The sequence below is a fragment of the Cyanistes caeruleus genome, chromosome 8 (assembly GCF_971803275.1).
Source record: "Cyanistes caeruleus chromosome 8, bCyaCae1.hap1.1, whole genome shotgun sequence".
Taxonomy (NCBI): domain Eukaryota; kingdom Metazoa; phylum Chordata; class Aves; order Passeriformes; family Paridae; genus Cyanistes; species Cyanistes caeruleus.
Window position 1 is genome coordinate 18,884,729 of NC_141708.1, and position 23,585 is coordinate 18,908,313.

The window sequence follows — 23,585 nt, forward strand, 5'->3', positions numbered from 1 at the left end:
AACAGCAGATTGCGGGCAGCCAATGGCGAGGGCAAGCCGAGGTGGCACCAAATTTCCCGCAACCAATCAGCTCGCGAGGGGGAGGGAGGGGGAAAAAAAAAAAAAAGGAAAGAAAAAAAGCAAAAAAGCAGCCAGGCATCATGAGAGAGCCTGGCCCTCGTCATCCTCCTCTTCCTCAGCATCCTGCCTTCCTCCCGCCCCCCTGGCCGCTCCGCCCCGCCTCTCCCCCCGGCTGCGCCGAGAGCCGGGCCCCCGCCGCGATTCGCCGCCCTCCGCGCTGACCCCGCGCATCCCAGCCGCGGCCAGGGGGTCACCGGGAGGCCGGGGCGCGCAGAGCCCGGCCCCGCCAGTCGCCGGGCAAGCAGCCCCCCTTAAATACCTCCGCACCCGCCTCCGTGAGCCGCACAGCTCGCCGAGCGAGGAGCCGAGCAGAGGCAGCCTCTCGCCAGCGCGCCCGCGTACCGCCGCCGAGGAGCAGAGCCAGGGCCGCCCCATGCCCGCGCACTTGCTGCAGGAGGAGGTAAGCGGGGCCCCGGGCTGCGGGTGCTTTGTCTTTCCCTCGCCCCTTCCTCCTTCATCTCCGCGGCTCCGGCAGCGCTGCGCTGCTGCTGTGTTGGGGAAGAGGGTCTGGGTATCCACGCGTGTCTGTGCGGGCGCACACACACACAGAGACACACAGACAGAGACACAGAGACAGACAGACACACACACACACAGAGACACAGACAGACACACAGAGACACACACACAGAGACAGACACACAGAGACACAGAGACAGACAGACACACACACACAGAGACACAGAGACACAGACACACACACACAGACAGACACACAGAGACACAGAGACAGACACACACACACACAGAGACACACACAGAGACACACACACACACACAGACACAGAGACAGACACACACACACACAGACACACAGACAGACACACACACAGACACACAGACACACACAAGTATTCACACGTGTGTGCCCGTGTCCTCTCCGCACCGCTTCGCAGCCGTGAGCCGGAGGGGTTCAGTGGTAACTTAACACATTGCCCAAGCCTGATGGGGAGCCCATGGATGAAGCGGAGACACCCGCCTTTGAGGTGATCTTCCTGGATCCTGTGCCCTCAGGTAGACTCAGCATAAAATACAGGTTTATTTTGAAAACACCCATCGAAGCATGCTGGGTGCTTGAATAGCACGAAGAGCTGTTCAAGAAGATCTTTTGTGCCAAGAAGTCATAGTTTTTTTGATAATACTCAGACTGGGATTAAAAAAAAAATCCCTAATTCATTTTCTTTTTAATAAGAAAGAGCTTTCACTTGCAGTGTTTTAAAACCAAATATTGCAGCAGGAAGCGTCTCTAGGACAGACGCAAGGTGAAAGCCAGCTGCCCAGATGAAATGAATGACTGTGTCTGCTTGGCCAAGCAAGCATACAATGGGGAGACTGCCCATTTTTGGCATAAGAAGGTCTGAATAACAGCCTGACACACCAGTAAGATGTGTGGAGCTGCTGGATTTTTAAAGATTCTCATTTTTATTTTTGACCCTTATGGCAGCCACCCTTTGGTGAGGAGGGGTGGAGGAGGCAGGGGCTTGCTTCTGGTGTTGGTGCTCTCACCTTCTCATCCTTCTCCCCTCTGCCAATGCCTAGAAGTGGATGTAAGTCATAGCCCTGTTCTTTTGCTGTCACCAGCACACAGGGTCTTCCTTGGTCATTTTGTGCAGGTGACATGACCTTCCAGTGATGCTGTGATGTAAAGAACTTCACTTTTCTCCCCTCCCAAAATGGATGTCAAGGGCAGTGTGCTCAAACCATGTTTCATGGTTTTGGCATGTATTTTGGGCCATATCCTGGAAGCTGGAAAGAATCCTGTCCCTGGGTCATGCTGGGCATATTCAAATATGCTGGACCCAAGATTCAGTGCCCTGGGGCCCGTACACTGTACCCAGTGCAGGAGCCTCTGAGCTGCAGTTGGTTGTATAAGCTGGCTGGGTGCCAGCATCACCTATGGTGTGTTCAGTGCTGGGGAGGTGGGGGTGTAGATGGGGAAACACATCTGTTCTGCAGATGAGAGCTGCAAAGTCATTCAGAAATGAGGGAAAGCTAATGAAAATTATTTAGCTGGCCTCCTCCCTCTCTCAGCCCTGGAACCCAGATCAATCTCCATCCCATTTTCCTCGGTAGGAGCCACTATGGTCATAAGGGGATAAAAATCCTCTTTCTTTCCTTGTTTCCCCTGTCTCTACCTAAATAGGTGCCCTTTCTCCCTCCCTCTTCCCCCCATGCTCTTCCCAGCAAGTCTGTAACGGTGGAGCTGTTTCACAGCTGCTTTATAGCCCTTTTGTTCAAGGTTAGTTTACATGTGAGAAAAGACCAGTCTGATTATATCAATGTAATTCCAGCAGCATAGGTATGCTGGTAAAATTCCTCATGTGGCTACTACAACTCTGGAAGACATTTTTTCCTCTCTGCTGTTTTCTTTGCACTCTCCCTCCTCCTCCTCCTCCTCCTCCTCCTCTACCCCTGTGTAACTTTGACAGTGACATAAGATATCATGGAGGAGAAAAATGCAACTCCAGCCCCACTTTCTTACTCTGGAACCAGCATGTCCATATGGGGTGTGTTACCCGTCTAATTATACCACCAATCACTGCTGGGAATTTTTCCTGCATAGACAAGTCTTGGGTCTTTTTGGTAGATTGTCCTGCAGCCAAGAAAGAAAATTGTACCTTTCTGCCAAAATGCCAGATGAGAGTATCTAACACTTGGGAACGAGCAGGACTTCTCCTTGCCTGATCTCTGGATTAGAAGCCATTTCTCATGGCTCTTTTGGTCTGGGGATTACCTCTAAATTCTCCAGTAGATGAGAGTATCATACCATCAAAACATTCATTAGCAAAGCAGGCAGAGACAGCCTATAGCCAGGATGCAGAAGAGCCAGTCCCAAGTTCAGCAGCTTGCCTGCACGCAGCGAAGGCAGCAGGATACTTTGTGTCCAGCCTTTTCCTTTCAAACCTTTGATTCCCCAAGGAAAACCTAAAAGCGCTCCTTCTGCAGAGATCATTTTACTTCCCAAAAGTGGGGAATCTGTCAGCCTTGCCAGCTCCTCCCCATCGGAAGGTATGTCTGTAACCCTCCAGTTTCAGCCCTTGGGAAAGGGAGGAGTTGGGGTGGCCACGTAAGCTGCCTGGCCTGATTTTAATGCTTCCCTCAGGAAACTAGGCCATGGCAGGACGGTGGTCTTTTATGAATCCTGAACACCTGAGTGGGAATCTGCTGTTAATTCAGGAGAGACTTCTATTGGGAAAGGAGCTTTCCCCGTTTGACCACGCTCCCTCCGGCAGTCTCAGCTCTCCTGTTCTGCTGGCTGACCTTTAGTGCCCCTCACGGCCGGGGGCAGCGGTGCTGGCAGAGGGATGTGTCCCTGGGGCAGGTTCCCAGGGGATGGGGGTGATGTGTGCAGGACACACCGCTGCACCCCACGTGCTGGGCACCCCCAGGGCTGAGCCGTGTTGGGCACTTGGGCTCGGGGCTGACAAAGGACTGCGAGTACTAGCAAGCGCACAGCTGTCAGGATGGAGATGGAAATCGGTGATTCAGGGTTCAGTGACCTGTCTCATTAGGGTCAGTGCTGCCTGCTCCTTTTGTCATGCATGCCTGATGGGGCAGGCTGTCACTCAGCCAGGGCAAACAAGCATGTGCTGAGGGAATGTTGTGTCACAGTTACAGAAGGGAGCCAGGAGCCAAGCTGAGCCAACTTTGCTGCTAAAAACTTCCTCTCTGCATGCTGGTGGCCATAGATCAGAGGATTGTCTTCCCTTGCCTCAGTTTGCCTGTGGGTGGGAAATAAGAGAGGGATAAAAGTCTTAGCAGCAGGCACGGGATAAGTAGCTGCAGTTCTAAGTAGAAGTACCTCACCTGACTGCCTCCATCCACTGATCTTCAAGCATGTTGGTCTTGCCACATCCCATCTTGGAAGGTGAGGAGGCACCCCAGAGGAATCCCCTTGTGGATCTTCCTGATGTTCCCCCGTGATCCCTGGTGGAGTGGCACAAATAAGTAGGATATCAGGAGCAGCCCGTTGATTTATTATAAAACTGTGTTTCAGACCATATTTCTCTCTCATCTTTATTCATTCACAAGATTTCCTTTATTGTTGTCTGCTTATGCATAAGCCCAGACCACAAACTCACCTAAAAACACCCACTAATCAAATTGAAGGAAAAATAAAAATCCTTGCAGTCTGCAAATGATCTCACCAAAGCCACTGGTGGAAGAGAGACTGGCTTTCAAGTATTTTTCTTTACTTTTGGCACCCTACCTACCATTCACCTCCTCTCCAGAAAGACCAGGTCCCTGTCGTCTCAGGCCATGACTCTACGTGGTGAGAGCAGGCTCTTCTTTGTGACAAGGGATCGGCTGAAAGAATGGAGCCTTCCAGGGAAACTAGAGGCTGTGAATCTTTACACTGCCAGCCTAGATGCATGTGTTTCTATTTCTTGAATTGATAACCACTGACTTCTTGTTTTGTTTTCCCTTTTTTCCTTTCTTGAAAATATCCATTGCTCCCTCTTCAAGGAGTTCTCCTCCACCTCCAGCACCACTGCTGTTGGCACAGTCACCTCCCGGGTGACCAGGAATGGAGATGCCATCATGGAGAAGGACTCACTCAATCATGAGGACTTGGCAGGAGACCGGGGCATGATAGACGATATCTTTGATGAGACCTACCGGGAGAAAGAGGGCCCCAAGCCCCCGCTGCGCTATGTCTGGAGGAATATCATCCTCATGAGCCTGCTGCACCTAGGGGCCCTGTTCGCATTGACATTGATACCTTCTGCAAAGATCCAGACACTGGCATGGGGTAAGCACATTTCTCAATCTGTTTCCTGGCATCCACAACCCCCAAATTGGGTTGTTTGGTTTTTGTTTTCTCCAGACCCACAGACTCGGGGATGAGAGAGAAAGAAGCAGGGGGCTGCTTCTAGAAGCAGCTCTCCAGCCAGATTTGTAGCAAGCTGTGGAAGGGCTTGCTAGTGTCTCTTATAAGGTTATGCATGAGAGGGAAAGATTTGGCAGGGATTTGGCTTGTCTGCTCAAAGAACAAACTTTATTCACAGACATTAGGCTTGGAAATACCCTGAATGTGCAGCTGCTACCGGGGTGAAGCACAAAACTGTTTGATAGAATACTGTGACAGTGCCAGAAAGTAAGGAAGAAAGGTGCTAGCAAGAGCACCTTAATGGGTATTTGGGGAGGCAAGGTACAGAGCACTATTTGTCATGAGACTGCTGCCCAGACAAGAGAACCATTCCTGTCCTTACCAGGGAAGTGTAAATCCCACAGAGACTCAATGTGTGTATGAGGGAAAAGAGACAAAATTCCGTTGTGCTGAAGATAAAAGTCAAGAATTAAGTCTGAAGCTCAGGTCTTTTATTATTCTTAAAAAAGCACAGATTAGCCACTGGCATCCCGGAACTAAGCCTGACAACTTTCAGAAAATAAATAAGTGTCTCTTCAGGCTGCAAATTCCAGTGGAAATCACAACCCAGCAGAAGGTAACTAGGCAAAGCTCTGCTTTCTCAGAGATCATGCCTTGGGTAGGAACCAAACTTCTCCTCTGACTGCTTGAAAGACAGCTGGGCCCAGGGCCCACTCTGCAGGAGAGCCTTGCTTTCCAGGAGCCTTTGTGTGGACCCCTGGAGGAGTCCAGAAGCCAAATGGCTCCCAGTAGGGAGGTCGAGAGACTGTATCCAACCACTGCCTCACTGTGAAACAGAACATCCTGAAACAAAAATCAACAGTCTAGATTGAGGCCTGCTGGGGTGGCTTTTGGGTTCAGCAGTGCTCCTGCTTCCTGGTCAGCTCGGCTATGGATGGGCCCTGGGGTGATCCACCTGGTCTGTCACATTCTCAAAGTCTGTCTTCCTGATGGCTGTGTGCAACAAGTATCACAGCTGAACCAGGAAGGAGATCCTGGCTTGCCGGATGGCCAGGCAGACTCTTCCTCATGAACCATATCAGCCTCTCACAGGCAGAGGTCCAGGGGATGAACTTCACTGGAGGCAACAGCCAGAATCTGGCTACAGCATCTGCAAAAGTAGAGGCACTGGTATGTTCCCTTTTGCAGCCAGCATGGCCTTTTAGGGGGATGTTGTGAAAGAAGACTTTGCTGGGCCTTTCCCTTGTGAAAACCTGACGGGCTGTACATCCCCCTGGCCTGTCAGAGCTGGGCAGAACATGCAGCCTCAGCATGACCTTGGAGGAGCATTTCAGGGCTCTTGATCCTGGTCTGTGTGTCCCATCCCTGGGCTGGAGGCTTCTCTCACTCACTGAGCTGACAGCCTGGGTCCTCCAATTCCAGTCAGATAACCTCAGGATGTTGGAGCAAGGAGAAGAAAAAAAAAGTGGGTAGAATTTACTGATTTCATTTCAAGCTGTTGATATACTCCATGATTTCCAAATCCATCCAACCCTTCTCCCTTGAGTTCCCTTGGGATACTTAAGAGGGCTTGAGCATCTTTATCCAAAAAGTTAATGCTGTTTTGCATTCTGCTAAACCCTGCCCTACCCCAAAATGGTCTCTGAGGTAGAGAGACTGTACATCTTTTTTTTTGCAACTGTACATCTCTTTAGGACGTCTGTAGACCATCCCATGGCACTTCCCAGGAATCTACTTTGCTTTTTATCTCACGTCAATCCTTTCTGCTCTCCTTGCTCAGTCAGCTCTGATGTGAAGTGCCAGTTGCTCTCCTGCCACTGTGAGGCACTGCAAGATTCTTTGGTGGATTCTGAAGTGACATATTCTGGGAATGGGAGAAGGACATGGTGTTTGTGGGAACTGCACTGTTCTGGACTGGCTGAAGACTGAAGATGAATCCACCAAAGCTGGAGTAGCTCCACCAAGCTCCTGCACTCCTGTTCCAGGAAAGGATCACCGTTCACGGCACCTTGAAGCCAAGTCAGAGTTCCCTTATAGTCCATTCTCCTCCAGCACTAACTGGAACTGGAATACTCTGATCCTCCACAGGTCTACCTTCTCAGCAAAGCTTCTTGCTCCTTGCATTGCCCTTTTCTCAGCTCATGCCTTTATTTGGCATATGCAAGACTTCTGTGGCTGTTATGTCAGTGACTTGCTGTTTTTTCCCCATCACTGGTAGCAAGGAGAGGACTACAGTTCCTATGTTAGACACAAGGATAGTGCAGCAGAGACTTAGGTTGCTCCTGGCAGTACACCATAGGCTCATGGAAGGCCAGCTCTGGTAGCAGTGGTAGTTCTGGAGCTGCTGGAGTTGTTGCTTGTCTCTTTGTTTGTTTTTCAGATAATTTCTTCCTTAGACTGGGTACATATGATACAAAATTAACATGGTCCCAGATGTTCTCTGCTGTGGTACAGCAGGCAGCTGTGGGGCCTGGTAGCTCATCTACCTTCTATAATTTATCCATTGCTTATACCCACTTCATCCAGGCCACCATCTCCTTGATGTTCCTGTCCCTTTGAAACCAGTTATACTGGTGACTGTCCTCTTTTGTTTTCATTTCTCTATGTGCTGATTCCTCTTTGTCTCTCAAGCTCCCCAGCCCTGCCTTCATCATTGTTTGCTGTTCTGCGTTGCTGTGTGCATTGTGTCCCCTGATCTCTTTCTGGTACAGAGCTTCCCAGAATGAGCTCGGGTTGTTGATCAGGTGAGAGCTCACCATCACAAGAGCTCTCAGAGCCTGCCCAGCACTGGCTTTCTAGTCAGCTCTCCTTTTATTTATTGTCTTCTCTACTGCACTTCTCAAAGTCTTGCTTAGTCTTTTCAAGGATCATAGGCAGATTTTGTGTCATTTACCAAATGGCACAGAAACTTGAGTCTAAAAGGGCAGAATGCAAAGGTGATGGACAGTTTCTTCTCTAATTGCTCAGATCCTCCCTGGAAACATGTTTTGTGGGTAGTCTTTCTAGCCCTTGGATGCAGCAGACTGACAGTAATTGTTAACTCATGTTGGCCTGGACAGCAGTGTCTGTAAACAGGAATGGTTCTTCTCGACATGGTGCTCTGTCAACACCTCAGTTCCCTGCAGTGCCAGAAGCTCTAGAAGTATGGGATGATATCATATATTTTTTTTGCTGTATTATCTTTGGACCAAGGTGAACCTTGCTGGATAATTTACACAATTCTGACAGTATGAAAATCTCAGCCCATACTACCCCCAGAGATATGACCAGAAAAGTGTTTATAGTGGTTTTTTCACTTTCCCATCAAAACTACAGCTGGCAACACCTTTCCACTTCATGTTCCCTCCAGGCTTAAGTAGCAGATGGTGTGCTTCTCTGAGTGTGGCAGTGAAGTCAGGTTTGAGTGACAGCAGATCCTATTGCTCCTCCTAAACACTGTTCCCTTTTATGCAGCCTGTAAATTTCATTGCCCCTGGTATCTTTCTCCTGAGAGTAGCAGGACTCACCTGGCTAACAGGGACTGGGCAGCAAGGAGGGAACAGTCCTGCACTGAGCAAAAGCCCAAGGACACATTCTGGAGCAGGAATACCTCTTCATGTAAACATCCTTGGTGTTCACTGCAGGTGACAATGCTTTTAGCACATTCCTAGCTTCTCATCATAACTTGCGTCTGAATCTGGGCCCTAAAGAGGTGAAGCCTAATGAGTCATAGCTATGACTGAATGAGGAATGTTTTCTGTTTAATTTTTGGAGCATTGAGTGCTTATTACTGACAGTGGTCATAATTCTTCGTATTCCAGTTGAATGGGTCACTGGGAATATCACCTGTCAGTTGCCAATCTTTTGAATCTCATGCAGTTCAAAGCATGGTATGGTATGGTATGGTATGGTATGGTATGGTATGGTATGGTAGCATCCTCATCTGACCCTCTAAGTCCTTCAGTTTGGGGCAGCATCACAGGGTAGGTGTGAAAATCCGTGCTACTTTATTTAACCTTCTCTATTCTCTTCCCAATTGAATTCTAAGTAGATGATCTTGGAGGAGTTTTTCTTCTTCCCTGTGAGATGCTGATTCCCTGACTGTGATCATCACTGTACCTGTTTGTGGGGGTGAACTCTCTGAATCATAAGGGTGCTGGATTCTTCTGTATTCCACAAGGATTTCAATCATTGTGCATATCCTGTCACTGTCACATAAACTCTTAGATATGGCTGATGGATCTAATTGTCTCCAGGTAGGGTTTGGCTTTCTGTGGTGCTGGCACCACAAATGCATAGACTGAGAATCACTTGCTTTCCCACAGAAAGTGTCTGCCCCTTAGATAAACTACAGCTTCTGAATACGGGCAAGAGGCCAAGCAGCACGGGATTATAATTAGAGAGCTATGGCCATTGTAGTGACCTGGGATGCAGCTCCACGACAAGTCAACATGAGCTGCTGAGGCTCGTGGGCTTTGGATGGAGGCTGAGTCTGTTCTATGCCAGGGCATCCAAAAGCAGTGGAGGCTCTTCCAATTTTTTTGCAAAAGTTTCCAGGAAAAAGCAGATACTGGGTTGTCTGCCTTTGGAGTCTGTTGGTGTCCTCATTACATCTCTTTCATGTTTCCCTGTGCTTGCTTGATAATGTTTTTGTTGCTGGTGTCATCTTTTCCCAACAGGGATATCCACAGGCTAAATTCTGAGAATTGTCTGTATAAAAGAGATACAGATGAGCTTCCTTTTCTGCAAAGCTTAAACACAACAGTCATCAGCTCGGCTCATCTTCCTGGAGGCCTCTTTTACCAAAACATGCTCAGTCAGCATGTGAGGATTCACCAGATAAGAAAAGCTGAAAACTCAGGGCTATGAATCAGGCCTCTACTCATCTAACCTGGCATTTACTTTCTTGTGCTACTGAAGAGCATGAAAAATCATATGGTTAATTTGTGTCCCTGGTACACCATCAATTCATAGGGCCTGCTTGCCCTACAGGGCTCTTTCCCTAGCAAGTTGCCCTACACATCTATTGCAAAGTGCCCTTGTCTATCATGGACTCTGTCCTGTATTATCTGTGGAGATAGTACTGATTTAAAACACATCTTAAAATTTAAAATAAACAGGTCATGAGTTGGTTCATAACTTTCGAATCATGAAACTGAGTAAGATCTTCAAGGTTTTCAGCACCAGTAAGGCCAAAGGGACACCTGAGCCAAATGCCCTGTTCGATCATCCTTTGCTTCTCCCCTTCCAGGCTTGGACAGCTTTGTGAGCTTTGTTCAGCTCTGTCCAGCTCTGTCTCTTGCAAAGGCTGGATCCTGCTGTATTTGCATGCTTGGCTCTCCCGAAAGACTGCTGAGGTGCTGGGAGACACAAAGCAGAATTGTGCTGGTCCAAAGCTTGTGCTGCATTCAGCAGGGAACCAAGGGAGAAGATGATGGGGAATCACGGTCAGATCAGCAGACAGGGAAGGCCACTCTTGTGCAGCAGGGTGGAAGTGAGAAGGGTTCATGCAAGTTTAAGGGGCCAGAAGTTGATGTTAAATCACCCAAGACAGGCTTTTAGTGGATAAGAGATTAGGTTGAGAATGCAGAAAAAATAAAAAGGAGGTTACAGTAAGAAGATGAAGCAGGAGGTTACAGGAAATAAAGCCTGTATTACTTTGAATGAGAGAACTGGGCTATGCCTGGCACAGGTCTCAGATTTCTGATTCCAGACAAGTTTCTGTCAGAGTATCTGGTTTTCTGGGTTCAAGATAAACTTGATTAGAGCCATTGGCTGGACTGAATGGCCAAACATCAAGCAAATGACCAGCAATTCCTATCCATACACTTAAGTGTAAGAATGAGGAAATCTTTTCATGATCAATACAATTGGCTGAAATGTGCAAATTTATACCAGGAAAGTTTGCCCTGGGGGACTGGTAAGAAGGCATTGTTTCCTCAGAGGACTAGAGGTGGAGTTGATCTATTCACAGATATGCACCCTTCCCTCTTTGTGTCTGAACTTGCAGAATAAACCAGCTGTTCAATGCTGTCTTTCCACCAAACTTCCTGACCCTTCCTTCCTAGAGGAAGAGTTAATTTGCAGAACCCATTTTCTTACTCTACTTTCCTAATGTAATGTTGCTGTGAAACTCTTGGGGTCTTTTTCCATTTTAGTTTTAGGATCAGATGCTGGAGCTGAGGTTAATTTCCAGAATTCCCAGGAGGACAAATGGGCACACAGATCAGGGCAAATATGTCTTGGGAGAGGGATGTGGTTTTTTCACTAGATGCCAAAGGGGCAAGGAATTCCTTCTGCTCTGTATGAAGAGGGAACACATGAAGCAGCCTCAAAGCTCAACAGGGCCCAGCAACATCGGCCCCTGCCATAGGCACAACTTGCAATGAATTGTTAGCTCTGGGGTTTCCTTCTGTAAAAGGTGCAGGAGTTGAGCAGAGGGAAGCATCAAAAAGACCCTAGGAATGGTAGCTTCTGGGCAGATTTTAAGCCAGTGTTAGAGCTGAAGGTAAAGCCCAGGCTTGAGTGGGAGGATAGGTTAGATCTTTTTTTAGCCAGCTCCTGCTCAGAAAGGGAGCAGAAGAAAAGCCTAACCCTGGGCTTGAGCTGTCCCCTGAAGATTATCTACCATCTCTAGGTGAAAATAATGCAGAAGAGATTTAGTGGGGAGTGGTGAGATAGGAAAGCAAGAGCCTGGATTATTCAGGGTGGAAGGAAAGGGAGAAGCTATTCCCTGGTGGACTGCAGTGCTTTTATCACTATGCTTTATGGAAGCAGACACTTTATACAATTTTGACTATTCTGCACCATGACAGATGGCACTATGCTGAAGAACCAATCCTTGTGACAAGTCTTCTAAGGGGGAGCCTCCTTCCTTGTTAGAGATGAAGAGCTGAATTTATTTGTCCCACATTGCCTAGGAGGGCTGTGGTAGCTTGGGCACTCTCACACTGAATTTTATTGCCCCAATCTGTGCTCTCCATGGATTCGTCTCTTGTTTATAAAGCTTTGGGGGAAGGCCTACCTTTGTGTTGCTCTGCCTGAAGCTTTGCTCTAATTGCTCAAACACTTTCTTTTCCTTTGTAGCTCTTCTGTGTTTTGTGGTGAGTGCTCTGGGGATCACAGCTGGATCTCACCGCCTCTGGAGTCATCGGTCCTACAAAGCCACGCTGCCCCTGCGCATCTTCCTGACTATTGCGAACTCCATGGCCTTCCAGGTAAGCACTTTCTCAGTGTGTCACTGGTGCTCAGAAGAAAGTGCTCCCATAAATCCCTGTCTCAGATATGGGACATAATCTGGTGAAGAGGTTCCAATCTCCTACCACCTCTTGTAAGGAAAAAAGACGGCTCTTTCTATCTAACACCACAGTGTCAGAGTCTGCCTCCTTGTCTTTACCTATTGTCCCATCAGAGGTTGACTCTGAGACAAACCCAATGGGGAGAGGACAACTGGCCAAGACCAGGGGTAGGAAAGCTCCCCAAAGCAGCAATGTGCCTTTCTCCAAGGTGTGGTCTCCCTGTGCTTGCACCAGATCCTATGAAAGAGGTGTGGAAGTGTTACGTGTTCTCCTGATGTTGCTTCACTCTCCTTTTGCTGTGTGGCTGATAGAGGAGAAGACATCTGTAAAGCCAAGGATGTAGATTTCTACAGGATGTAGAATGTGCTACACCCTAAAGACCAAGAACTTGAGATTTAGGGGATGTTTCTGTCGTTCAGATTAGGACTAATCATGTTACAAATCACACCACTGGCTTCCAGAGAGTTGTCCCAGGTCAGTGATATTTTAAGGAGAGAAGGGTTGGGCCCATTTGGAGTGGCACAAGTGACTGCAGGCACTGTTAAGCACCTTGGGAGATTGCTTCACCTTTCAAAGAGCACTAACCTCAGGATATTGCCTAACTACTGTGAGAGTACTTCACAGTCCCCAAAGTAAATAAAACTGCAGATCTGTAGAAGTTAGAGTGAAAACCCAGATTGCCATGGCACAGAAAAATAAATCCTCTCAGGCTTGCTGCTGTAAGTCAGCCCTAACAACACTCCATCCTCCAACTGTACTGAAGAGTTGCTTGTCTGTGGGAAGCACTCGGGAAGGTGTCAGAATGCAGCACTTTCTGCTATAAAAAGGTGAACACAGAAGTATCAAGTGCTGTGGTCTTTAAGTAATTTTTCAGAGGATATTACTTCGTTTACATGTAATCAAAAAAGAGTAAATTTTTTTAAGCCTTGAGAAGCTTTCTAAAATATCATTTAATGTCTTCTTCTCTGATGATACCAAACAGCAGTCTTTGATGAGGAAGGGGAGGGACCAAGCTGCTGATTCCAGCCAGTGGTCCAGTACTCATCAAGGCAACAGGATGGGTTGCTGTGTATTAGCTAGTCCTGTACAAAGACCATCTTTCACAGGGTTATAGGGCAGAGGGGGAAAGAATTTGCTGAGCTATTGCTGTAGGGGATAGGAATAGACAAAGATGAGAGACAGACAGATATTTCAACTTCAATAGGAACTAATCCAAAGTTTTACTGAAAATTCAGTACTATTCCCCATGGATTTTTTTAATAGTTACTTTCAGTGAGATCATATTTATTTTGATCAAAAATATTTATTTTGAATTTATCTCATTCCTATTAGTGGCAACAGAGGAATCAGTAACTTTTAAGATCACGGTAGTTTATGGACTGTCTTATCTTTGGTCCTCCAGAAAATGCCTGTTGGCTGTTCAGAGTCCTGTGATTTGTAATTTCAGTGGATTTGTGAATTCTGTCTCTAACTGGCTTTTCCACCTGCAAGACCTGTCAGCTGCAGCACAACAGAAGCTCTCATAGTTATAGGCTGTATCTGGAAACTCCCAAGGAAGAAGACATTCTCCTTGGCTTTGCTTGCTCTTCTTAGAAGATTTTCAGTCAGAGAGCAGTTAGAGGTGATCCCAAAATAAGACCAGTAGAAAAGATAATGAGCTAAAGTTTGGGTCAAGATATAATTTTTCAGGTTTGAGACTCCTGATTTTGTTTGTAGACCGGGTGTGGCAGATGAAGTCATACCATGATCCAGCTGCGTTACATGGTCTCTTTCCAAATTTGTGCCTTCTGCCTCCAGCAAGACATATGTGCAAACCCAAGTTGTCTGTCAACTTTCAGACTGGGTTTGCTCATGTTACATGGTCCTGTGTAGGGTCTGGAATGTGAAAGAGACTTTGGGTCACTCATGAAACTTTTCCAGCAGAGGTACTGGTTGAGTTTCTCTGCTTACTAGATGGGGAGGGCAGTTGGGCCACCCTCTTCTGGGGGAATACTGAGTGACCAAGCTCTGGCCAAGATCAGCAAGGGTTGCTCATACCTGGAGATATTTGGCTCAAAGGAAAGCAGCAGTTCCCAGTATCTGGAAACAAGCAAGAGTTTAGTCCTGGCCCTTGTCTATCATTGCCTTCTGGAATGGCCTGCAGGTAAATTGTATCTCAGTTAAAGGAGGAGTGGTTGAAAGGGACTTGAGGAGTTGTGCCTCTGTTACAGGCTCCCTGTGTGAACAAGTCCTTTAGTCTTTTGAGGCAAGAAATAGGGATGATTATGCCATTTCCCTGCCTTCAGAGTGTTTTCAGGAAAAGTCCTGGGTATGCAGGAGATTAAGGAGCCTCTTGTGTAATACAGGTAATAGAGACATGGTTAGATCTCTATTTCATGTTTTCTAGGATGGTGTAATACATGGCTTTAAGCTCATTGAAATCTTGATACAAAGAAATGATCACAGGCTTATGAAAATCTATTCTTAAAACCAGCCAAAGCAATCATTTCATAATACAAATGATAAAAGCGTTGACATTTTCCAAACTGTATTGATTTTCCTGCTTAAATGCAACAGTAATGGGTCTGAAGAGAGGTATTTTTGAGAAATGTCATTGAAATTATGTGTTTGTTCTCTTTCTAAATAGGAACCTTAATTTTAAAACTGTTTGATTTCCAAAGGAAAAAAAAAATAATTAAAAAAAGCCTCACCCCCCTCTCCCCCACAAGTTAAACATGTGATTAGGCAATCCCAGGACAAGCAAGGCAGGATGACCTATGGGAAATGTCAGGTACAGGGAAGGGGCAGGTCAGCCCTGGCTGGCACTGTGCAAGGATGGGAATGGGAACAGGGATGGGGATGAGGCGAGCATAGGAGGGCAGGGACCAGCCAGCCAACGAGAGTGGCTGCTGTAGGGGTGGGGCACAGGCTAACCAATCAGAGCCTGCAGCACCATGGGTGTGGTGCAACTCCCAGAGCTGGCCAATCAAAGAGCAGCACTGAGGCACCTGGAGCTTCTTCCCAAAAAACTGGAGAGGTGCAGCCAAAACCCAACCTCTGTTTTAAATCACAAACCCTAATAACACATAATGCAACTGATATGAGTTCAGGTCAATAGGATTTAAGTATTCAAACATTTCAGGCCATTTTATAATTGGAAGGGAACGTGTCCAGCCCTGACCCTAAGTTTTCACTCCTGTTGACTTGCAGAATGACATCTATGAGTGGGTCCGGGACCACCGTGTCCATCACAAGTTCTCCGAAACAGATGCAGATCCGCACAATGCCATGCGGGGCTTCTTCTTCTCCCACATTGGCTGGCTCCTTGTGCGCAAGCACCCGGATGTCATCGAGAAAGGACAGAAGCTGGACCTAAGTGACATAAAGGCTGACAAAGTGGTGATGTTCCAGCGCAAGTGAGTGGTGGGGTCAACCCTAGTGAGGAGCCATGGGAATGGAGCGGGGACAAATGGGCTGGGAACTCAAGTGGCTTCGATGGAATGTGAGAGGATTGAGGGCATCATGTGAGAAATGTGACTCTTCAGAATGCCCAAGGCTTTGCTGTGAGGTGAACTGTGAGAAGTTCCTCTCCTATGGGAAGTGTTTAGAACCCAGTGCTACCTCTATCCCTCCCATACCCTTCTCTTGCCTGCCTACCTGGCAGCATCTTGCCAGCAGCTGGCTGAGCTTCCCACCACAAAGCCCCGCCACCTGCTCACCCCACAGCCCAGCTGCTACTTTGGCTGCCCCAGAGCCCACATACTGGTGCCTCTGAGACATCCTGGGAGATTGTACACCTTCCAGGCCATGTGTATGCCCCTCTTCCCTCAGTCTTCTGGAAACAGTATGGTGAAAGAAGGTTGAAAATGGAAATGTGAGAGGGGCAGTAACTGGGAAGGACAGTTGTGATTCACTGGTGCCTCTTGGGTAGGGTATCTCTCAGCCATCTGGAGCTACACTAGGACTGATTCCCAGAGCAGGTGAGCCTATCATCAGGGCTGTAGGGATGTGGGACTGAAACCATATAGTAACCAGCCTAAGTCAGGAAGTCCCTAGTTCAATCTCAGACTTACTTTTCTTGTGGGTCATCAGAGTGGTTCACCTTCCTCTACTGCCATTCTTCTAGTGTGAGAGAGCCCACATGTTCATCTGTATGCTCATCTGTTCCACTTGCTTGCACTTATTATGGGGGGTATTTGTAGGCAGAGGCAAGTCTGCAAGGAGGAGTTGCAGCACTGGGCCAAAGCCAGAGAAAGGACCATCTGTGGGACTCTGGAAGCACGGGGCTGCCTTTACAGGGACCAGTGTAGCTGAGAAGCAAATAACAGATAAGGCCAAAAGCAGAAGCTGGTATCTGGACTCATGGTAATGGGGGCATTGCTCTGTGCATATGTGAGGGGAGCAGGATTTAGTCTGAGTCTCTTGCCTAATGATAGGACTTGGGAATCTCCAGGCATGACTTCTGCACATCCAGAGCAAAGGATACAAGGCTCAGGAGTGAAGCATTTCTGCACTTAATTTTCCCTTTATAGTTGAGCATGAATCCTCCAAATGGAGGGCTGAATCAGTCCTTCCTGTCCTGCCTCTGCCACTGAACACCTTCCTCCTGGTCCCTTCCTTTCCAGATACTACAAGCCCTCAGTGGTGTTGCTGTGCTTCACACTGCCAGCTGTAGTTCCCTGGTACTTCTGGGATGAATCCATCGTCATCAGCTTCTTCATTCCAGCCATCCTGCGCTACACCATAGGGCTCAATGCCACTTGGCTAGTGAACAGTGCTGCTCACATGTTTGGCAACCGGCCGTATGACCAGAACATCAACCCGCGCGAGAACCCCCTGGTCAGCCTGGGGGCCCTAGGTATGTTCAGCACCTGTGTCTTTGCTGCAGGGGGACTGTAGAACAGGAACTGCCTCTTGGGGCTGCAACTGCTTCTAGAAATTTCTATCAGCCCAGGTCTCCCTATTTCCCCTGCACCCTTCCCTTCCAGCCTTTGCATCTGGGGGTGTTTCCCATGCTGGCCAGTGAGTACCTAAGGGCAGTGGGGTTATCAGCTCCCATCAGACTCTTTCCAGGCTGGAAAGAATTCTACTACACTTAGCACCTTCTTATCTCAATGGCAATATTTTATTTACCTTGTTCAGAGGTCTCTCTGCCATGTTCACTAGACTGAAAAACGTGTGCTGCAATCACTGCATATCTGTCTGAGATTTGTCAACTTGAAAAACAGGAGATTCACATTTTGACACATTTTCAGGACAGCTGGTGATTTTTGGGGTACTTGAGGGTAAGACAAGATAGATGCTTCATGTTTTTTACTGAAATTTTTGAGATCTAGGAAAGTACATCCCAGGATCAGCATATGTCCTTATCTGTTTTCCCATGCCTAAATCCTCATCTGTTTTCCACCACTGTACCTCACTGGGGCTCCACTGATTTCCACCACCAAATGAACTGCTTGTGGAATTTTAGTAAAGAGGGATTTGAACTGCAGAGATTCAGGGGTAGTAGCAGGAGTCAAGGCACCTTTGAAGGGGTGAGCACTGAAGCCAATGTTGACAGTGTCCAGAACAGATGGTGGCTGACTGGTGTAGATTGCTTAGTAGAAGTGTCTGCTTAAGGGTCTGCTTTTTCCCCATCAGGAAATGTCCTTTGAATTTGGCATTAGGATTGCCAGTGTTGTAGGACTATTGATTAGCCTGATTTGTTGGAGGCTTGCTGCTGGTCTAACTGGTAGCTGCATTAATACTACAAGATTTTTTGTGTTGGCAGGGGAAAAACTATTAGGAATCCCCTGGTGTTTTGGTGCAGCTGGGGATCCAGGGCCTTTCACTGTTCCTTGCTACATGCTTGTTTTCTTCTAAAGCACCAAAAATCCTCTGTGATTGTCATTGCCTCATTTGGGCCAGCCCTGACATGCTGGGTCATGCCCAAATGAGATGGGGTAGATTGCAGAAGGGTGAAATGGGGCTGAGAGGAGAGAGGAACCTGAACTCAATCCAGAGCCCATTACATTAATATGGTGCTTTAGGTCAAGATAAAGGGTCTATCACCTAGAGCTCTGCAACATCCTCTCCCTGGTCATGTTTTTCAGGAGAAGGCTTCCACAACTACCACCACACTTTCCCCTATGACTACTCCACCAGTGAATTTGGCTGGCGCTTCAACTTAACCACAGCCTTCATTGACCTCATGTGCCTCCTGGGGCTGGCCAGCGATCGCAAGAAGGTCTCCAAGGAGGTCATCCTGGCTCGGAAAATGCGGACTGGAGATGGAAGTCACAAGAGTGGCTGAGTTCCTGCTCCCTTTCACACACACATCCACACCTCTCCTTCCGCCTTTTTTTCTCCCTTTCTCCCTTCCCAACCCCTCCAAACACGCTGGACAAAAGTTTAATGTTCTGTTAACTAACTACTGAATAATGCTACCAGTTTGCTTAAGATAATGATAATGAGTTTTAACGCCCCCACCTCCCACGCTGCATTTTGCGTGATGTATTTAAGATCTAGGACTCTGCCTTTATAACACAAGGCCACCCTTTCCCTCCTCTCCTTTTCCTTTCTGTTTTCCTCTCCTGCCTCTCTAACCTGTCTCCTGCTTTACATTGTCCCAGTCTCTACCTGGAAGAGAAGCTGGTAGGAAGTGGTCTGGGGAGGCCCATTGCAGTTGGCTATGTATTATTTAGTTAAGGGAAGCCTGTACCAGCCAGATGAAGAGTTGAGCCAAAGTCAGCGACCCTCTCCCCACTACCTTCCCCCCAAAGTTTCTGCCACATCCCTCCTCTTTTTCTCAAGGGCTGCTGACAGACATGACATGGCTAAACTGCTCTTCCTGGGAAAAGCAGCCCCATCCCTCACTCTTGCCATCAGAAAGAAGAGTTGTTTCTTTCCAACATGTCTCTTGGGAAGCGTTCTCCCCTGCTTCTCACCTCTTAGCCACTGTGGCTGGGAAGAGGAGAGTGCCCAGACTCTCTCAGATCCCCAGCCAGGTCCACCAGTGCCTGGGGCATGCGGTAATAGCAGTGGGCACTGGAGGGGGAGTGCTGGTGGCCTTAATTCCTACTCCCTCTAGTGTCACAGCCTCCCTCCCTGCATTGCCCTCTGTGCCACGAGGGACTGAAGGCAGAGCATGACTAAGCTCCACAGCTGTTTTGGAGAGCCACAGTGAGGAGGAGGACAGGTGGAAGGGTGTGCCACGGGCTGCCAAGAGGCAGCACCAGCCCATAGTGAGTTTTGTTCACCTCCACCACTGAGATTTTTGCTGGCAAATGGGACTTTGCCAAAATGGAGAGGAGGAGAAGGATGTAAACCAAAGCTCCACCTCTGAGTTAAGCTGCTTTATGTGGTGGAAAAACAGGGTCCCTTCTGGGTGGCAAGCACATCCAGATCTTTGCTGAGCACAGGGACCAGACAAGGGAGCACCTGCAGGTGTAGGGAGGAGTGAGGGTGTCTGCAGGAGCAGGTATTTTCATCCTCGGGGGGTCCACTCAACAAGTGCCTGAGAAACACCAGTCTGGAGCCAGGTGGCACAGGGGGTTCGAGGAATTTGAGACCTCAAGGTGAGACACTGCCACCAGTGTGAGCTACCTCTGTGCTTTCTTGCCCAGGGTTGGCTGTGTTGGCTTGCCATTCCCTGCTACCCAGAGGGAGTGGGAAGGAGATGCAAAAACAGCTCCTTGTTAGTCCCTTAGCTTGCCTCCCAGCCCCCTCGGCGAGCCATCTCGCCACCTCACTCCTTTGCCAGTGAGGCAGGCAGCGAGGGCGGCTGAGCCTGCAGAAAGGTCAGTTACATCACTGAGCCGACGTGGGCATGCAGCTGGAGGGCGCTGGGGAAAAAAGTCCATGTGGGTGTTGTTTCCTGCAAGTTGCAGAGACCAGCTTGAGTTCAGGCGGTCGGTTACATTCTGGATGTCATGGTGTCACACCCCTCACTGAGCTGAATGTGCTTTTTCCCCCTTAATTCTCCTAGTTATTATTAACTTTTATTACTATTATTATCATTAGTTGTAGCAATAGTACTGTTTTTGTTGCTTCAAGGCATCAATCGGAGCTGGAGGAAAGCACAAGAGGTAGCTGGAACAAAGTGATATTTGAGTGGGGTTTGCAGCGTCTCCCTTATTCAGGCAGGCCAGGGAAGGCAGAGACAGTGCAGATGCCAACTTCCTCACCTCAGCTCTGCCATGTCACAGCCAGAGAAGCTTCATGGAAGCAAGTATCTGCAGCTTTGCTTCCTCCTGCTGCAGTGAAAATTGCCAGGAGCTAGGATAGTTCTGTGATGTTCTCCTTAAAAAGAACAAGCTTGTTACTCAGAAAATGAGTCTGTCTTCTTGCCTTCCCCTCCCTGCCACCATCATAACCTTGTTTATGCTCAGCAATGGGACTCTGAGTTTTTGAACCATAAGGAGTGATGTGGTCTCCAGCCAAGAAGAGCAAGGACAAATGGAGAGTCCTTCAGCTTCTGGTTTCAGGAGATAGTTCCTTACTGCTTTGAGGCTCTTGACTGCCTGGGCGCTGGCTGGACCAAAGGGAGTTGTGGCTAGAGCAGTATCCTACCATTTGAAAAGAAAAAGGAAAAGCCCTCCAAAAAAAGAGAAACACTGTTAGCTCTGTAATTGTGGGCTAACTTTGCTCTAGTGTAAACCCCTCTGAACTCATGGAAGTCCCCAGAGAGGATGAATTTGCTCCAGCCAATAATTTGAAAGGGGTGTGGGGAGGGGAGAAGGGGAGAATTATTTCCTTGCTCCTGGTGCCCTTAAGATGTAGTGTGACATACCCTACAGTAGAGATGCATGCTGTGAAATGCAGCAGTATTTCACATCCTCTCAGCAGAGAAGCAGGTCTTGACATCAAGAGTTCAAATTTCAAGTGCTGATTCGGGTCCAGAATCTGGAATGAGAGTGCAAGTTGAGGGGCAGTAACCAAACAGTCCTGGTGTTTGTCCAGTCACTTTAAAGGTAGATTGGCAAATATCTCTGGGTGCCTTAAATCTTTCTTTAATATACATAGAAGTATTGACAGCTATCTGCCGTTTTTTGGTTTTTTTTTCTGAGTTACGAACATTCAAGGGGTTTCTTAATTATTTAATTGCCTACATTGAACTGTGGGTACAGGTGATTTTGAATGTATTTGAGTTAGAATTTTTGTTAGATTAAGAAACAGATACAACACTTTAAGTAGAACTTTGTTTGAGATATATATATATATATATACCTATAAATATATATATATTTTTGGTGGCATGTTTGTGTCCTGGACGCATCGTCTGTATGTTTAGCTTAAATGAGTCTGTGAAAGGTGGAAGCAGAAAAAGCAGCAGTGGGACCTCATGGCTAAAGCAGCTGAGACCTGTTCCCAGCTTAACAACTCGCTCACTGCGTGATCTGGGACAAAGTCACTTAAAAACGCTCTGTGCCTCAGTTTCCCTATCTGTAGCGGGGAGGGGGTTACACCCTGCCTCCTAGAGGTGTGTTGGGGCTCGCTGCTGACCAGCCGAGCACAGGAAGAAACAATACGAACCACACACACCGCTGCTGGCAGAAGCACGGACTCGTTTGTTTTCCAAAACTGTTCCCAGCCCTGCTGGTATTGTGAAGAGCAGAAGTCTAAGTGTTGGGTTTTCAGGGAAGGATTGGAAAGTTGAATCTGCACATTGTCTAAGCTCTGTCACTGTTGAAATGTGAGTAGGATATGATTTTTCACAGCTTAGGGATTTCTGCATACTAGTATCTCTGTTTTGTGTACTGGGAAAAAAAAAAAACTTTTTGAAATAATTTCTACTAATATGGAAACATCTGGTTGTGCTGATCTGAAATTTTATTTGTTCATAATAAAAATGATAAATGTTACTTTAAAACTTGTTGGACTGATGACATGGTGGGCAGGGCTTGGTAAAGCACGAGATGCTCCGTCAGGATGGGGAATGCTGTGCCTTACTGTTTCCAAACCCTTCTCTCTTCCAGGAGAACCAGGGGAAAAACGCCTCTGGCTCTTTAAGCATCATGAATGAGTGGATTATAATGGCTTTCATACTCCAGCGCAGGCCAGGCAGGCACACCCCGCCAAGGCTGCCCCTGCGCCTGGGGTTACTGCAGGTTAATTCCAGCCGGGGCCCCTTGCCAGGGCCGTGTGGCTGGCGGATACACATGCGGCACAACACGTAATACCGGCAGCCGCCTCCCGTCAGGCGGGTTCATCAGCCTCAGCAAGGGGAATTTTCCTCATCCGAGAGTGAGTGTCTCTGCTTATCCCCACCCCTTCTGCAGCTGGAGAGAAGTGAAAGGAAAAGGGGGAAATGCCCTGACCAAGTATCACTTTAATTGATAGCAGCTTCCCTGCCCCCCCACCCAAACGTCTTTTGATCATAGTGGCGAGTAAGACCATCTCCGCATGGCACCAGCTTGCTCCGTGCACAAGCAGGCAGAGGCAATGGCCTTGTCTGTGGCTGTGGCATCTTTGCCACCTGCAGCACACAGGGACCCCTGATCCAGCCCATGCTTGCTGGCAGCACCAGACCTTTGCAGCTGGGCATGCTGAATCCCTTGGAAAAACAGGCCCATGCATTGGTTTCCAGCTGCAGCTACTGCTGCTGGAAAGCCCTTCGGGTGAGTAAGCCAGAGTCAGCGTGCTGCAAATTGGAGCAAGGGGATGAAAAGAGTGTTGTTGAGACAGAAGGTTGAGGCTCTTCCAGCAGCTGTGTTCTTCCACCTGGAAATATGTGACCAGCCCAACCAATTTGACATGTTGCTCCTTTGAGCAAATCAAATGCTCCTGCTCATCAGCTGGTCACAGCACTATGTCCCTGGAAGTGACAAGAGAGGTGCTGCTTCTGGTAATCAGGTGCACTTTTGATCCCAGCTAAGACAGCACAGCCCCTCCTAAAACAAGTGAAACTGAGAAGGCAAGTCAAGCCTTCAAAACTCCTGATTATTCAGCCAAGCCTAAAAATAAAGTTAATGATCCCTCTGGATTTCATGCAACTCCAATCGCAGCCTCTCCCTCTTCGTTAAAGACTGTTATTAAATCCCCTGCCTAAAATATGTTTTCCTACGTTATCAACCCGTTCAGCAGTGCCAGCTCACCATTTTTAAGTCATTGCCTGGATGTATTTCATGCATGATCATTCCTGGTTTCCTATGTAATCTGCACATTTGGGCTGCAATTCCAGTGCACCCCAACTTTGCTCCTCTGAAAATCTTCCACCCATCAAAGAAGGAGAGGGAAAGGAAGAGTTAATGTACAAGCCAGCTCTGCTGGGTAGGAGAGAACAGGCAAACAAGTGCCTGCTTGTTCAGACCCAAGGGAGCGAGAGCAGGGAGGGCTGCAGGCTGTCAGGGAAGAGGTTGCTGCATCTTTTTGCTCGGAACACAACATGCAGAAGATGC

At 47.9% G+C, this 23,585-nt stretch overlaps 1 protein-coding gene across 1 annotated transcript; it reads left to right on the forward strand.

The window, feature by feature from the left end:
- Nucleotides 1–223: 223 nt before the first annotated feature.
- Nucleotides 224–22,057, forward strand: SCD (stearoyl-CoA desaturase). Its single transcript, XM_023929537.2, has 6 exons — nucleotides 224–520; nucleotides 4,588–4,873; nucleotides 12,017–12,147; nucleotides 15,418–15,623; nucleotides 16,833–17,065; nucleotides 18,300–22,057. The coding sequence occupies exons 1-6, from the start codon at nucleotides 494–496 to the stop codon at nucleotides 18,497–18,499; spliced, it is 1,083 nt and encodes a 360-aa protein (XP_023785305.1). The 5' UTR covers nucleotides 224–493; the 3' UTR covers nucleotides 18,500–22,057.
- The last annotated feature ends 1,528 nt before the right edge of the window (nucleotides 22,058–23,585 follow it).